The following is a 16,890-nucleotide window of genomic DNA, read 5'->3' as shown; positions in this document are numbered from 1 at the left end:
GAAATGAAAAATGAGCAGTAAGAAGTTCATAGACGAGTGCTATTCATGGAACAGAAGAGCTGCCACATCACAAATAAGAGGTAACACTGAAGTTTGAACTCTGGTTACTTGATAGGAATATTGACAGAGCAGTAGGCTAATGGGACCTGCTTCTTTAGATGTACCCATCTTTCTCAGTAGAGCATAAACAAGCAAAGCTCGTGGTCTCTTGTAAGTTCCATGTCCCTTAACCTCCATACCACATATGGCTTGAGGGCCATGCTGAGTCCTGATCTGGGCTGAGACCAGCAGTGATCTGCAGCAATAAATAAATGAGGTGACTGCATGGCCAGTAGGAGATGAGCAAAATGCTGGTGTGGTCTTCACAGCTCAACTCTTCTTTCTGACCCTCACTTACATTTTTGCTTATACTGGTGACTGCCAACCCAGATGGGGCCTGCTGTATCACATGACCTCTGAAGACACTGTTCAACGAATTGAAGAAGCTGCTTTTCCCAGCTTCAACCTGCCCGATCAGGAGGATTCTGGGCACTTCCACTGACTCTGTCAGAGTCTTGTAGTTTCGGATTTCTTCCAGAAGTTCATTCTTTATCCTGTATGTGACAAAGTAATAAAAAGTAGAGAGAGTGGTTTGGAATTCAGAGGAAAATTTGAGGGATTCTCACTTAAGGACAAAATGCTTTAATTTCAAAGACACACATTCATGTGGATCGAAACTGTACAGTTTCCATTACTCCCAGCATATGGTGGCAAGTTTGTCACAATAACACTCAAGGGCAAGAGCCCACCATGCTGCACTCCCATTGTTTTTCATCCAGTCAGCTATTTACAAAATTAAATATTCAGTGTCATTTAGCACTTTAGCACACAGTGTACTGTGAAAAACCCAGACACTTCAAACTCACACAAAGAGTACAAGTCAGTATGACGTGACAAGTGGTAACTGACAAAGGAAAAGTAACATCTTATATGAAGACGTATCTTTGATACAACTGCCAATTATTCTGAGACTTCTCAGAATGACACAATTCCGAATGGCCACTGTCATGCCAGTGCTCCATATTTCAAACTGCCTTCATTTCAGGATGGATTCCTCACTTGTCATTCAAGAACCTTTTCCTATTGATTAATCATTTCCTCTCTATTGCTTTTTCTTGATTGTTGACAGTAGCCAACCAAAGATCCTCAGTGCTACTTTTCCAACATTGAAACTGATAAAAGCATCAAGGCAGTAAGAGTTGCAATTCAGTTTTGCTTGCAAAATATGTAGCGATAATTTAACATACTGTAACTGTACTGAGAAAGCTTCCCATTTGTTAACACTAGAATTACCAGAGCCTACGAAAAAACTTGTAAATCCGTCCCACCTTAAATCCCTTTGCATCTCTCCGTCAGTGTCTTTTGTCTTGTAAATGTGTCAATAAGCAGCAAGCAGCCAGCTATGACATCCCCCTGTTTTCTCAGCTCAAGTCTGTTTACCTGCGTGTCAGTTGCTTGGAGTTGTATAGAGAGAGAAGTCAAGCAAAATTACACCTTTTATAAATACTATATTGTTATTTGGAACACATGCAATTCATCTGTGTTCAGTGTCTATAACAAACTATGTAAACACATCGTTAAAACAGAAACGTTTGTCATATTTTAGTAATAATTGACAAAATGTAGACATGAAGTGTACAATGTGTGAAGGCTGAAATCCAAATATCAAATAAACACTTTCAGAAAAGGTACAAGTATAACAAAACAAGTGCGCTCTTATTCAAGAATATAACTGCAGAAAAAGAAGCTGCGTTAGGGTGCGACATTGACACCCCTTTGATACGACCGCTTTGGTGTCGCAATGGTAAGAACTGTTGACTGGTAATCAAAACTTCACGTGTTCGATTCCTGACAAGTCCGTTTTGAGAAGTGAGCTGCTCGTATTCTTACTATTTTAGAATAAAAACATACATTTGATTTCAGTCTGTAACAGCCAGTTGTGACGATGCGGGTTTGGCTCCACACTCCCATCGCTATTTGGAAGCCCTTGAACCCAACACCGTCGATAATGTCACCGAGTGAGCTAGTCAGTGTAGGCAATGACAACTGAGCAAGGGGATGACATAAAAAGATGTGAAAAGTGCTTTTATTAAAAAGAGTCAACAACCAAAAACAAAGTGTTCAAATAAATAAAGTGCAGTGCTTTCCAAACTCTTCATTAAATAAATAATCCATAAAACGTGGAGGTTAAAAATAGCAAACAATCTTTTAAAAACGAGGTTAAAAACGTTCATCAGGTAGCAGCCTTTAAAAACCAACAACAAACCCGGTGCCTTCTTTTAAAACTAGCGTCTCTCCTGCTTCACCCATCTGGGCCCCGCAACAAGGGAGACGCTCTCTCTCTGCAGCTGACCTTTTCAATATCTGCTTCTCCTGCTACTGTCAGTCGTCTTACCGATCCTTGGCTCCGGTCAGCTCCCCCTGTCAGTGACTTGTGAATTTCACTGCAACCAAGGCTCTCACACAGGGAACACCACGTCCCAAGTCCCGACTTCCGCTACCTTCCGCGGAGAGTACTGCACCTTCTCGGTCACACCCGCCCTTCAAATCAAACGCTACGGGAGCGACCACAACTTCTCCCAGGTGTTGGCCAAACACCCTGGCTTCCTTCAGCTGCATACGAGTGTTCACTTGCTCGCCCACTTCCTGCTGCACTGATTTGCTCGCTCTCTCTCCTTACTGCTTCCTGCTGCCAACCTCCGTTTCCTTCTCTTTCTCTTTACTTTCCTTTTTTCTTCCCATAACCGACTCACGCTTCTTTTATAATGCGAGGGGCCATAGCAGCTGCAGCAAATTAGCCACGGGACCAATCACGGATGTGGGCAGTTCCTCACCTGTTCACTCGGTGAGAAACGCCCACACCACAGTTCGCCCCGCGGCTTGCTACAACAACTTCTCCCCCTCGCAAAGCCGCCGCAAGTACGGTGATTATTTTTTTAAAAAATGGCCTTTGCTCAGCGAGCTATGGATCCATAACACCACACCAGTGTAAATTTATGATACTTGTAAAGGATAGCTTTTTTTGTTTTTTTTTATTCAGTTTTATTCTCTCAGTCACGTTCACAATCCTACCCCCCCCCATCTGACACTGCTGTTTTCACATAAAGACGTCCTATAACAGAGGTGAACTCAAATGAGGATGAGGGTTCTACATCGGAGAAAGAATGCACGTCACACTTTTGCTGTCGCTGTGCTTTGTATATGTACATGAGAAGCTCTGCAGTCTACTTGTGACTAGCTGTGTGTGGTCATCAGAACAAAAAACAACTCAAAGACCCCCTAGCAGTTTTATTATGCTGGTGAACTTGCAGAGGTGTCAGCTAAGTGGGCCAGGACAGGTCATGTCTTGCCTAAGACTGATGTGTAGTCGAGTGCAGCTGTGGCACAAATTGAATAGGACAGGCTGAAACCGGTCTCAGGCAAACTTATGATAGCTCGTTGTGTGAACATACAATGTGCATGTACCGCAAAGCTGAGTTTGTCTGCTTGGGTTGAATGAGACGTGAGGTGCATGCAAGTGCCAAAAAATGTATAAATGCATGCAAGCACCATCTCACCAAGCACAAGTCACACTTGTATAAGCTTCTGCATCTTCCATAGAAAACACACCAATTCCCATGGCTGTGGTTGAGTGTGAGCAGAGTGAACTGCTCCATACACACACACACACACACACAGGTCTTTTGTTTATATATGTCTCATAATAAACAACCCATTAAAAACCTAACAACTTAATTAAACTGTTATCATCCAGGGACAGTGTCTTATAGATAAATAAATAGATATACATACCTTATTTGTCCCTAAGGTGAAATAAAACTTTCTAGAAGCTCAAGAAGTATAACATAATTTTTCATATGAAAATGTATCTAATAATTGCTATTTTATTTATTACATTTTGAAACAAAAGGTATTTCATACTCACGCTGACCAGCCCTCTACTGCAGAAGTGGGCAGAGGCTGCAGGCTTTAGGCTCAGCTGATTTCTCAGTTAGGATTTATGAAAACTGCCTTTTAAATTAAACATTGAGCTCTTTGTATATCTAGTCAATCTGTGCCTCAGAATTAATTTTAGCTAATATTTTATTTTTATGGCAAAAAACAAGAAAATGTTTTGAACACGGTGAAAAGGTCTCTTTCTTTTTTGACACAAATCTCTTTTATTAAAGGCACACACAACAACGTGAAGTTTAGTTGACGTTCCACTGTCTCCTTCATTATTTGTGACTGTTGGCTAATTGCCTTCTGATTAATAAAAAGAAATCAAAAAGAACTTCAAATTCTTGAGAAGCATGTAATTAATATTAGGCAAAGAACTCGAAAATAAAGATACCAGTGTGAGTTAAAAATCCTGGTGGCAACAGTAAGCATCTCTAAATATCAAAGAGAAGACCATGACCAGTTATTAGATAGACAGACAATGAAATGTGCTGTATTAGAGACAGTCACATCATGGAAAGCTGGATAAAAGGAATAACAAAGTGACAAAGTGTGAAAGCAGATACCCACATTGTGTTGAATTCCTGCTCCCTCCATGGCTCTTCAAGCATAGGCGGCAGTGGTGGTGGTGAAGGAGCTTTGTACACCTGAGCTGTGAATTAAATAAAGGTTTAGATGTAATTTGATATTAATGAATAGTCACAACTTTACAGGACAGCCACATGTCAGTCATCACAAATCACTATCATTTTTGGTAAAGGTGACCACCTTCAAAGTCAGAGTTAGCAGGCTTATGGTCAAATGGGCTCATGCCTTCATGGTGACAGCAGGGTGGCTTTTGTGTAACACACACAGGCTTGTTATGATCTCCACACTCCTTTAATCAGCCCATGTGTCTCAATCAGGTAACAGATGATGTCCGTGTGTTTCTTTAAAATCAATTGCAGCATCATGGACACTTGTGGTTATAATAATCAACTGAGTGGAACAGTTAAAATGGCTTGAGATGGAGGATGGGAATAAGTGAATAAGGGAGAAACTCAGTTTACAAAATGTAAGGATGATGACTTTGGTCATGGCAACTGCAATGTTTATTGCGAAAACTGCTCAAATCACAGCACCCCTTCAGGTCTTCATTGCTGAAAGAAGAACAATGCAGTGCCAGGTGGGAAGACGCACAAGACTGCTGATATGGACTGTCTTAAAATAAGTTGACACACCACTTGTTATTTTCAAATGTTTATATAAATGAACCACAGAAATATGTGAAATTTGTTATTTATTTTAAACCTTTACTTCCAAAAAATTATTTTCTTCTTTGTTCTTTCATGTCATTGGGGCCTCATGTACAGTATAAATGGTGTGTATGCACAACAATGTTGTGTACGCCTGTTTCCACGCTCACATCGCAATGTATAAAAACTGAAGTTGGCGTATAGCCACACACATTTTCACACTAGCTCAATCCTTGCCGTACACAAGTTCTCTGCTCGGTTTTGCAAACTGGCGGCACCCAGCATCAAAGCAGTGCTTTTGTTCCAGTGTGGTTTCCCTTTCTTTTTTATATCCACATTCCTGACATTGCTTTATCAAATACACTGAAATTAATATCGTTTATTAGTTTAAGGCATCTGATTGTAATTAACCTGTAACAATATAATGGTCCACAGAATGGCCAAACTATTCCAAATACCATAACTGCTTTAGTGTTGTTACTCTCAAGTATTTATATCACTGTATCTGCATGTGGAATCACAGCTCAGCAGCTGATTGGAAAGAGAATTATCGGGATACAGCGTCAAGAACACGCTTCTTCAGCCATGCTGTCTAAACTGCTCTCATACAGCAAACGCTTCAGAGCCTTTCCTGTACGGACCTCACGGTTCAGAAACAGTTTCATCACAAGAATTATAAACGCAACTCAATCAGTCCATCAAGTGCTCCTTGTGGAACTGTTTAGACTTACAGTAAAAGTACAATCACCTCACTGTAAACTTGCCATACAGTTATAATATTACACATCCTGAGCCACTTTATAAAGCGCGTATTTACATATGATGACGATATCAGTTGTAAGATGAAATGCAGCAAAATATGTTTATTACATTATACAGATAAAATGTTAACTTCATTTAAATAATCTGTATTATCTATACTAATTAAAGGCAAAGCCCTCACTGACTGACTGACTCATCACTAATTCTCCAACTTCCCGTGTAGGTGGCATGCTGAAATTTGTCAGCTCATTCCTTACAGCTTACTTACAAAAGTTAGGCAGGTTTCATTTCGAAATTCTATGCATAACGGTCATAACTGGAACCTACTTACATACATATATACGGCCATAGCCTGCAGCTCGGTCACCATGTGAGGCGGAGTTGCGTCCCTCATCGTCACGCCTCCCACGTAATTGCGTGCCTGCCCATATAAGGCCGTCCGTCAGCGGCAATCCAATAGAAACACTCTGCCGCTAAATATACGCGGGTGAAGGACTGTGATTATGCAAACGAAGATGAGATGGTCAGGGATAGACTAGTGTTTGGCACAAGTGCCGCGTCTTAGCTAACATTAAATAAAGCCGTGGATATCGCAAGATCGCACGAGCACAAGCACAGCTGAGAACCTTCGATGCATGTACTCCGAGCGGCTCACGTGAACTGACTGTGAACGCAGTATGCAGAGAACACGCAAGAGTGCCAAAGAGCGCTGAACAAAAAAAGCATTACACAATTGAGAAGGCAGCAAAACAATATGAAGCGAGTGACGCATACAAGCATATTCATAAGTGCAACTACTGCGGAAACAAAGCACGGCGTAAACCTTAAGTTTAAATTAAGTTCATAGACAGGCTGCCGCTGGCGTTTGTCATGCCTACGACGAATACGTTATGCGCGATATACAAGTTTAATGAGAAGACGCAGGGTATAAATGAGACTTTTGATCACTTTGTAAAGGAGTTTAAATTGCTGTAACGGAGTTAAAATTGCTGGTGAAGGACTGTGCTTATGCAAACGAAGATGAGATGGTCAGGGATAGAATAGTGTTTGCTGTTTCTCAGCAAAAGTGCGAGAGAAAATTTTACGTGCCAGGTCTGAGCTAACATTAAATAAAGCCGTGGACATCACAAGATCGCACGAGATTGCACAAGCACAGCAGAGAACCTTCGATTCATGTGCTCCAAGCGGCTCACGTGAACTGACTTTGCAGGACTGGGAAAGGTAAACCCGTGCATGCAGTGTGTGATGTCTCAGATAAAGAGGAAGACGAGCTGCTTATTGATTCAGTAGGAAAGGAACAACCGTCTGAAGCTGAACAAGCCTTTGTACACTGTGGACTTGAACCCGGACACAGACAGACGAACATCGTAGTCTCACCCAACACAAGTTTATTTATAATTATTTATAGTGCACAAACCCCAGTGCCTCTTGCACAGTTCCCCTAATGTCCAGGCCTCACAATGCCTCTCTCTCCTGGCCGCCTCCAGTCCTCTATCCAGCTCCGTCTCTCTTCCATCTGACTTCCGCCTCTGGTGTGCCCCAAGGCTCTGTCCTGGGGCCTCTTCTTTTTATTATTTACCTTCTTCCGCTTGGCAATATATTTCGCAAATATAAAATTCATTATCACTGTTATGCTGATGACACCCAGCTCTACCTTGCTGGTAAACCCACCTCCTCTTTTCCACCACCCTCACTTATTGACTGCATTTCTGAAATTAAATCCTGGTTCTCTTCAAATTTTCTTAAATTAAACAGTGACAAACTGAGGTTCTCCTCATTGGTTCAAAATCATCATTATCCAAAACCAATAATCTTTCTTTTATTATTGATAACTCTGTTGTTTCCCCATCATCTCAGGTCAAGAGTCTGGGTGTCATCCTCGACAGTACTCTATCTTTCCAATGTCACATTAATAACATCACGGGTCTGCTTACTTCCAATTACGTAATATTAATCGCATTCGTCCCTCCCTCACTCCTCATACTACTGCCATTCTTGTTCATAGTCTTGTCACTTCTCGGCTGGACTACTGCAATTCACTCCTCTTTGGTCTCCCTAATAAATCTCTTCATAAGCTTCAGTTAGTCCAGAATTCTGCAGCACATATCATCACTGGAATCCCATCTTTTCACCATATTACTCCGGTCTTGCAGCAGCTTCATTGGCTCCCGATCAAGTTTTGTATTGATTTTAAGATTCTGCTACTAACTTTTAAGGCCATCCATAACCTCGCACCTCCATATCTGTCTGACCTTCTACATGTTGCCATTCCATCCGTAACCTTAGATCCTCTTCCTCCACCCATCTGACCGTTCCTCCCGTCCGTCTAACCACCATGGGGAGCAGAGCTTTCAGCCGTTCTGCTCCAAAGCACTGGAACTCATTACCTGCAGATCTCAAATATCAAATCATATTCATCTTTCAAATGTAAACTTAAAATACATTTGTTTAAAATGGCTTTTTCGTCTTCCTCCTGATTATAGTGGTTTTGTTTGGTTTTTAATTTTTAGATTTTCTGATGTTTTAAGTTGTTTATAATTATGTCTTTTATTTATTTATTTATTTATTGTTTGTTCGGTGTCCTTGAGTTCTCTGAAAGGCGCCTTGTATAAATAAAATGTATTATTATTATTATTAAGTGCTGCGCGCAGGAAGCCGTCCGGGTGTCCCCTGTCGTCTTCCCCAAGCACTTCCTGGTGTGGCGGAGTGCTGGAGCTCAAGGATATCCAGGCACCTTGGCCGCCTGGCGGTGGCCATGTGTCCCCTACAGGGCTGGGCTTCCAAGCCCTTCACCCGAGCCCCAACATAACCAGGGTGGGCCCCCTTGCGGTCTGGAGGAGGCACAAGCCCCGGCCGGATGCCACAACACATATGAATAGCAAAGCAAAGTGTAAAGCTTAAGTTTAAATTACGTTCATAGACACACTGCCGCTAAATATTCGCAGGCAAATACACAACTTAATACTGGGAATGCCTGTTAAACATCTTAGATTCACGAGTACCGATTTGGGTAGTGATCACTTTGATGAATGAAACCTGTTTCACTGACTGACTGACTCATCACTAATTCTCCAACTTCCCGTGTAGGTGGCAGGCTGAAATTTGTCAGCTCATTCCTTACAGCTTACTTACAAAAGTTAGGCAGGTTTCATTTCGAAATTCTATGCATAACGGTCATAACTGGAACCTACTTACATACATATATACGGCCATAGCCTGCAGCTCGGTCACCATGTGAGGCGGAGTTGCGTCCCTCATCGTCACGCCTCCCACGTAATTGCGTGCCTGCCCATATAAGGCCGTCCGTCAGCGCAATCCAATAGAAACACTCTGCCGCTTAAATATACGCGGTGAAGGACTGTGATTATGCAAACGAAGATGAGATGGTCAGGGATAGACTAGTGTTTGGCACAAGTGCCGCGTCTTAGCTAACATTAAATAAAGCCGTGGATATCGCAAGATCGCACGAGCACAAGCACAGCTGAGAACCTTCGATGCATGTACTCCGAAGCGGCTCACGTGAACTGGACTGTGAACGCAGTATGCAGACAAAAAGCATTACACAATTGAGAAGGCAGCAAAAGAATATGAAGCGAGTGACACATACAAGCATATTCATAAGTGCAGCTACTGCAAAAACAAAGCACGGTGTAAACGTTAAGTTTAAATTAAGTTCATAGACAGGCTGCCGCTGGCGTTTGTCATGCCTACGATGAATACGATATTCGTGAGATACAAGTTTAATGAGAAGACGCAGGGTATAAATGAGACTTTTGATCACTTTGTAACGGAGTTTAAATTGCTGTAACGGAGTTAAAATTGCTGGTGAAGGACTGTGCTTATGCAAACGAAGATGAGATGGTCAGGGATAGAATAGTGTTTGCTGTTTCTCAGCAAAAGTGCGAGAGAAACTTTTACATGCCAGGTCTGAGCTAACATTAAATAAAGCCGTGGACATCACAAGATCGCACGAGATTGCACAAGCACAGCAGAGAACCTTCGATTCATGTGCTCCAAGCGGCTCACGTGAACTGACTTTGCAGGACTGGGAAAGGTAAACCTGTGCATGCAGTGTGTGATGTGTCAGATAAAGAGGAAGACGAGCTGCTTATTGACGCAGTAAGAAAGGAACAACCTCTGAAGCTGAACAAGCCTTTGTAGGCATATCAATATAAAAGCAAGGTGTAAAGCTTAAGTTTAAATTACGTTCATAGACACGCTGCCACTAAATATTCGCAGGCAAATCCACAACTTAATACCGGGAATGCCTGTTAAACATCTTAGATTCATGAGTATCGATTTGGGTAGTGATCACTTCGATGAATGAAACCTGTTATTTTTACAACGGTTGACAACAAAGTTGAGATGGTCAGGGATAGACTGTAACTTGAACACAACACATCCTACAAATACAAAGCTGATTGAAAGAAATAATGATAATTAAGTCCTTGATGACAGCAACACTCATAACAGTGACAAAACAATTACATTGACAATCATCTTACGTTATTTTTAAAATGTTTCCTTTTCTTTTTCATAACTTGTTTAACACACTACTTCTCCGCTGCGAAGCGCGGGTATTTTGCTAGTTAATAAATAAACATGTGAGGACACGGTGATGCAGCGCTAGCAATGAGCTGGTGTCCCATTTACAGATTGTTCCTGCCTCGCTGTATTCTTGCTGGGGCTGGCGCGACACTGGAAGGATAGATGGATAGAATAATTAAACATGTACTATGAAGATATTTCAATGTTCCTTAAAAGTTTAGAAGAATCGGCATTCTAAGTTTACAGATGGCTTATTACAGAGCTGATTGTGTGGCGATTGGGTAATTGGAGAAAGAAAAGGAAGGACAGGAATTGAAGGTTAGTACATTTGAAACAGACAGTGCTGCTGCAATAAATGATATCATTGAAAGTCACACATGGCGCAGGAAGCATGTTGCGTGAGGCAGGACAGATTTATGCATCTAGATTTTTTTGTGCATACGCACATTTCCAGTTGTTTTAGTGTGAATTTTACACACGCCGTTACGCATGAGGCCGCAGGTGACTCCGACTCTTTCGATACACTAACACAATGTCTTACTGGTATTTCTGAATGGATGAATAGTAATTTTCTCAAACTAAATAAAGAGAAAACAGAAATTTTAGTGATTGGCAATAATGAATATAATGAGGTTATCAGAAATAAACTTGATGCACTAGGATTAAAAGTTAAGACGGAAGTAAAAAATTTAGGGGTAACCGTTGACTTTAATCTGAATTTTAAATCGCATATTAATCAGACCACGAGGACAGCATTTTTTCACTTAAGAAACATAGCTAAAGTTAGACCTCTTATATCATTGAAAGATGCGGAGAAATTAGTTCACTCCTTTGTTTTCAGTCGACTAGATTACTGTAACGCACTCCTCTCAGGACCACCCAAAAAAGACTTGCAACGAGTGCAGAATGCAGCTGCTAGAATCCTAACTGGGAAAAGAAAATCCGAGCACATCTCTCCAGTTTTGATGTCACTACACTAGTTGCCTGTGTCATTCAGGATTGACTTTAAAATTCTGCTTATGGTTTATAAAGCCTTAAATAATCTCGCCCATCTTATATATCGGAATGCCTGAAACATTATATTCCAAATCGTAACCTTAGATCTTCAAATGAGTGTCTCCTTAGAATTCCAAAAGCTAAACTTAAAAGAAGTGGTGAGGCGGGCAGGCGGGCTTCTGCTGTTATGCACCTAAAATCTGAAATAGCCTGACAATAGGAATTCACCAGGCTGATACAGAAGAGCACTTTAAAACACTGCTGAAAACACATTACTGTAACATGGCCTTTTTATAACTTCACTTTAACTTAATACTGATACTCTGTATGTTCAATTCATCACAATAACTATTCATGGTGGCTCTAAAATCCATACTGACCCCAACTCTCTCTTCTGTTTCTTTTTCCGGTTTCTTTGTGGTGGCGGCCTGTGCCACCACCACCTACTCAAAGCTTCATGATGCACCAACAATGATGGATGGATTTAAAGCCAGAAGTCTACGTGACCATCATCATCAGGTCCTTCCATGAGAACCCTAAATCCAAAGAGGACTGTTTCATTTATGTTAGGTAGATTCCCCAGAGGGGACTGGGCGGTCTCGTGGTCTGGAATCCCTACAGATTTTTTTTTTTTTTCTCCAGCTTTTGGAGTTTTTTTGCTTTTTCTGTCCACCCTGGCCATCGGACCTTACTTATTCTATGTTAATTAATGTTGACTTATGTTTATTTTTTATTGTGTCTTCTATTTTTCTATTCATTTTGTAAAGCACTTTGAGCTACATTTTTTTGTATGAATATGTGCTATATAAATAAATGTTGATTGATTGATTGATTGAAGTGTGTTTATGAGTAAATACTGAAGTGGTTTTGTGCTGAGCAACAGTGCAACTCTGGAATCTATTTTTTTTTAATTGAAAATGTATGTTAACATATATGAAACTGTATGTAAGCAAGATGCTGTGGAAGAAATGTAGGCCACAATATTATGAGGTCAATGGACACATTATTCTTATTGAATTTCTGAATTTACCCTGTAATTAGTTCATAGCTTATAAAGATATTAAGGTTCACGTCCCTTACCCTTTTCACATAATTAAGGATATAGAATTTGAAAATGTGAAATAATAAACAATAATAAACAGACAATACCATTATAACTACACTAATATTATCAATTTTGTTAATTAGATAAATGATTAATTATTTCTTATTGAGTTGTAAACAGAATCTAGCCTGCCTCTTACAAAATAGCCATTTTCTTGAACTAGTGATGTAAGAAAATGCATTCTAGTCCAAGGCAAACCCTGACTGTGCACAGTTGAGAAACATTTTATGTAGAAAATATAAGTCAGGACATTCTAATACACAGAACTAATTACATTAGGAGTACACATAAAGACACAGAATTGTTTAAATAGACAGGAAAACAAAAAGGTGTGAAATTGATTAATATAAATTGAGCTCAGCACTATCTGTCTATTAATTACTGTTAAACTATGGCCAATTGACAACAAAGTCTATTTTGACAATTTCAGTATTTAAAACCGATGGAAAATAATAAAAACATTGAATAGAAGCATATACTGTACCTATTAGATACGATAAGTACTAAGGACAAACTCTTCCACTTACTATGTGCTTTGAAATGATTTATTTTTACAAATACTCAAATTTGTTAAGTTAGCTTTGGTTTTGGGGGTTTAGCAGAATGTTAAGCTGATAAGCAATGTGTGGTTTCGAAAGGAGAATAAAGCCAAGTGGCTTATTGTAGGTAGGTATAGTACTGAAAACGTGTGGGGGTTTAAATAAAACCAGAAAAAAGATCACAAAAAGTCAAAAGGATATTCCAAATTTTTCAAGCCTTTTTCGTTGTCTTCAAAAATAATGGAGATATTGTTTTGAGGGTTTTATCTTTCTCTGGCCAACATTTTTTAGGACATTCTTGAAGATGTTAAATATGAAATATGTTTTCCCATGGTGCCATTTTGTTTAAAATATGGGGGGCCACTATTTTGTTATTTTTCTAATGCAGTGTTGCCAGGCATAATGACCAAGAGTGTACTGTATGGCACTTGATGTTATTTCTTTAAAGATAAAAAGGTTGGCAACATAGAAGAAAAAATTAAGACTTAGTAGGAGTGAATTGTTTTCTTAGAGATCTGGTTGTGATTTACTTTCTGCTCTGACTACAACTTTTTTCTATTGATTTGGCTGTGATTCCTCGATCTTCTTTGGGCTTTGAGTATCTCAAGGCATCCATTGATCTAAAATTCTAATGTCAGGTTCTGAGAAGGTTTTTTAAATCTCTGTCTTCCTGGCTTTGACCCTTTCCTTATTTTGTTAATAATTCTGTCTCCCCAATTCAAATATTCACCTCTGAGACTACCTAGTGCAGTCATTATAGTTAATAAGTGTCAACTAAAGTTGTATGGGATTGCTGCACTTGACATGACTTTGTTGTGAGATTATAAAACAGCTGGATTTCCTGTTTAATGTTAAATCTCACCTAAAGACAACAGAAGACATCTGGCTGTAGGGTTTAGTAAAATGTCTTCATTGCCCTTGTCGAAGACACAGATGAATGTCAAGCACCACACTGTTATACTGTGCTGCTCCATGGGCTTCATTCAGCAGGTTTCGTTTAAATGTATAAGCCAAAATGAAAAGTTGTCAAATTCACCATATCATCAGTGAATATTTTCTTGATTTTTATCTTATCCCACTTCTATGTGAGGTCCATGTGCCTGGTCAACCTTTGCCAAGCAGCTCAGACTGCACCACATCTCCACTCAGACATTTTCCCTCAGACCTTCTTTTACTTTCTTCTTCCACCTTCACTTTGGCCTCACTCACTTTGCCTTCCCCAAGTCCATCACTCTTTTGCCTACATATTCATTGTCTCTCCTCCTCACATGTCCATACCAATTCAACCTTCCTTCTGGCACTTTCTTAGATTTCTCTCCCACTGTTGTACCTTTGATTTCTCATTTCTTATTCTGTTCTCTTTTGTAGCTCCATGGATCCATCTCAACATTCTCATTCCTGCTACTTATTGCTGCCTTAAAAACCTTACCTTTAACCCTTGCTTTAATTCTTTGATCCCATCAGTGCCTATTGCTTTGTTTTTATTTCTTCATCATGGTTAGTGGAGATGAAGAGTGTTAACCACTTTCAATAGGGCTGCAATTTTCAAACAACCTTTTTTTCTAAGCATGTGGCGAAACCGATGTTAAAAAAATAAGAAAAAATAGATACATTTAAACAATGCAAAATGTATGCAAAAAGCAAATTGTTGAAACAGAATGGAAAACCAGAAGAAGGCAAATCCAAAAGTAGTAATCAAATTTATTTTAAAATTTTTAATTATTTTTGAATGATGTTAAACTTTATTTTCCTGCAAGCGGTCCTCCAAATTGCTGGGAAATCATGGGGGTTGGTGAAAGGATTGCAACTCCAGCCACCATAAAAATACTTCACAAAGCTCTGCGACAACAGAAAGGACTCATTTCTGCTCTCCTCAGGAGTGGCTCTGGGGTCAGGCATGTTGGTGGTTAGAACTGGTGGGGTGCTGAGGCGTCACCCACTGAAGGCAGCACCTGGGTCCCAATTTGAGGTGGCTCATCTGGGTAGGAGTGTGGAACATCTTGTATCTCCAACATGATGATCATTTTCCTTTGCTGTTAGAGGAGCTGTGTAAACTCCATATTTCAGTGACGACACTCTTTGAGGTGTGCAGATCTGAGACTGGCCAGATTTCTGTAGATGGGTACACCTTTTATTGGTCTGGTTGATCTGATGGCTGTCATACTCAGGGAGTAGCTGTTGCTGTGGCTGATCGGCTCCTTCTGATGGTGTCTGATGTCACTCTTTTCAACTGTTGAAAAGGAGTCTGGAGGCTCTTATAAAACTACAGGGTCTACAGAAGTGCCCAGTTTGTGAATTCTGACCATAGACTTGTTGTTGCTACTCTGAAGATCCAGCTTAGGTCGAGTAGGCTACCACCTGCAAGGAAAATGAGGCTGGACTTGGCCAGACTCCAAGATCAGGCTCTTTCTGACGGTGTTCCCAGAAGGAGGTGTTTCATCTTGCAGGGTACTCTGGATATCCTCGAGAGGAGTTACAGCGCAAGGGTTGATGGCAACTCTGGTTTGTACTGGGAACTGTGAAGGATGGCTGTGAGGGCTCTGAGGGCAGACAAAGAGGCGTTTGTTAGAGGAATCCATGAGCAAGTGACACACCATCTGTGGTCTAGTGACCCACGTTCTGCTTACATAGGAATCAAAGCATTACGCACATCTGAATCTGTTCCTCTGAGAGTCACAGTCAGGGCTGCTGATGGAATGCTCCTTACGGATGACGCTGCAGTTGTGACCCACTGGGCTGGCTACTTTGAGCAGCTGTCTAAAGCTGATCCTCCAGCTAGGACATTGGATATCTCTGGGTCCATGATTCTTGAGGCTGATCCTCCAATTAGCTGTGAACCCCCCAGTCTCACTGAGATTGCACAGGTGGTGAGCCAGCTGAGCACAACCCAATAGTGCTTCAATCACTATGAATGTGGAACTAATGTTGGAAGTATGTTAAGATAGAGAAGCTTTTATCTGTGGCACCTCTGCGCGAGAACACCATTTTTCCACCGTCAAAAATGTACACAGTTTTTAATGTTTGGAAAACATTCGGGATTAAATCACATAGAGATCTGTACATAGACAACGTCTTTGCATCCTACGAACAATTACACTTTCCAGCAACACATTTCTTTCACTACCTTCAAATTAGAAGCTTTGTTAAACAGAACCTGCCCAATTTTCCTCACCTCCCACCTACCTCTATGACAGAAAAAATATTGGTCAGTCTTGAGGACGAATATATAAAACCATTTTACAGTCCCTCCCTTTCAAAGATCAAAGAGGACAATGGGAAAATGATCTTTCATATAAGAACACTACAGCTGCACCAGGTGTAAAGGCGAAAGACGGCACCGTTTCGATGCAGGAAGAGGTCCGGCATCATCCTGCCAGTCAGTCTGCTCCACATCTGTCCTTCAATGAAACAACACGGCTTACAGAACTCGCCAACGTATCGTGCAAACTCCTGTTTGTGATTATGTTCTGTGATGATCTTTACATAAGAATCATTTATGTTACTTATATAAAAGCTAGATCAAATGTTATTTACCTTGATTTTTGTAATTATCTTCCTACAGCGTAAAGTCACAAGTAGACTGCAGAGCGTCCTGTGTTTGATCAACAAGGGCTTGCTCACAAATTAAATGCCTTCTGACAATTCAGTATGCAAGCAATGGCATGAGAATGCAGTCAGACTTCTTTTTTGGGCACATGCACCGACCAGATCTAAACACTACTTAAGA

At 40.5% G+C, this 16,890-nt stretch overlaps 1 protein-coding gene across 3 annotated transcripts in view; it reads right to left on the bottom strand.

The window, feature by feature from the left end:
- The window catches only part of LOC120515047 (interferon-induced protein 44-like), a 92,219-nt gene that overhangs the window by 40,223 nt on the left and 35,106 nt on the right, over window positions 1-16,890 (bottom strand). For 2 of the 3 annotated variants that reach the window (XM_039735753.1, XM_039735752.1), the window contains exons 3-4: window positions 4,549-4,630; window positions 398-593 (exon numbers count right to left, since the gene is read on the bottom strand). In XM_039735753.1, coding sequence (XP_039591687.1) covers window positions 398-593; window positions 4,549-4,630 — 278 coding nt within the window. Of the gene's footprint in view, window positions 1-397; window positions 594-1,367; window positions 1,398-4,548; window positions 4,631-16,890 lie in introns of those variants that run through there. The other variant, XM_039735754.1, reaches the window with a different exon arrangement.

This window comes from Polypterus senegalus, chromosome 14 (assembly GCF_016835505.1).
Source record: "Polypterus senegalus isolate Bchr_013 chromosome 14, ASM1683550v1, whole genome shotgun sequence".
In the NCBI taxonomy this organism is placed as follows: Eukaryota; Metazoa; Chordata; class Cladistia; order Polypteriformes; family Polypteridae; genus Polypterus; species Polypterus senegalus.
The sequence above is the reverse complement of the archived record's forward strand: the minus strand, read 5'-3'. Positions and strand labels throughout refer to the sequence as shown.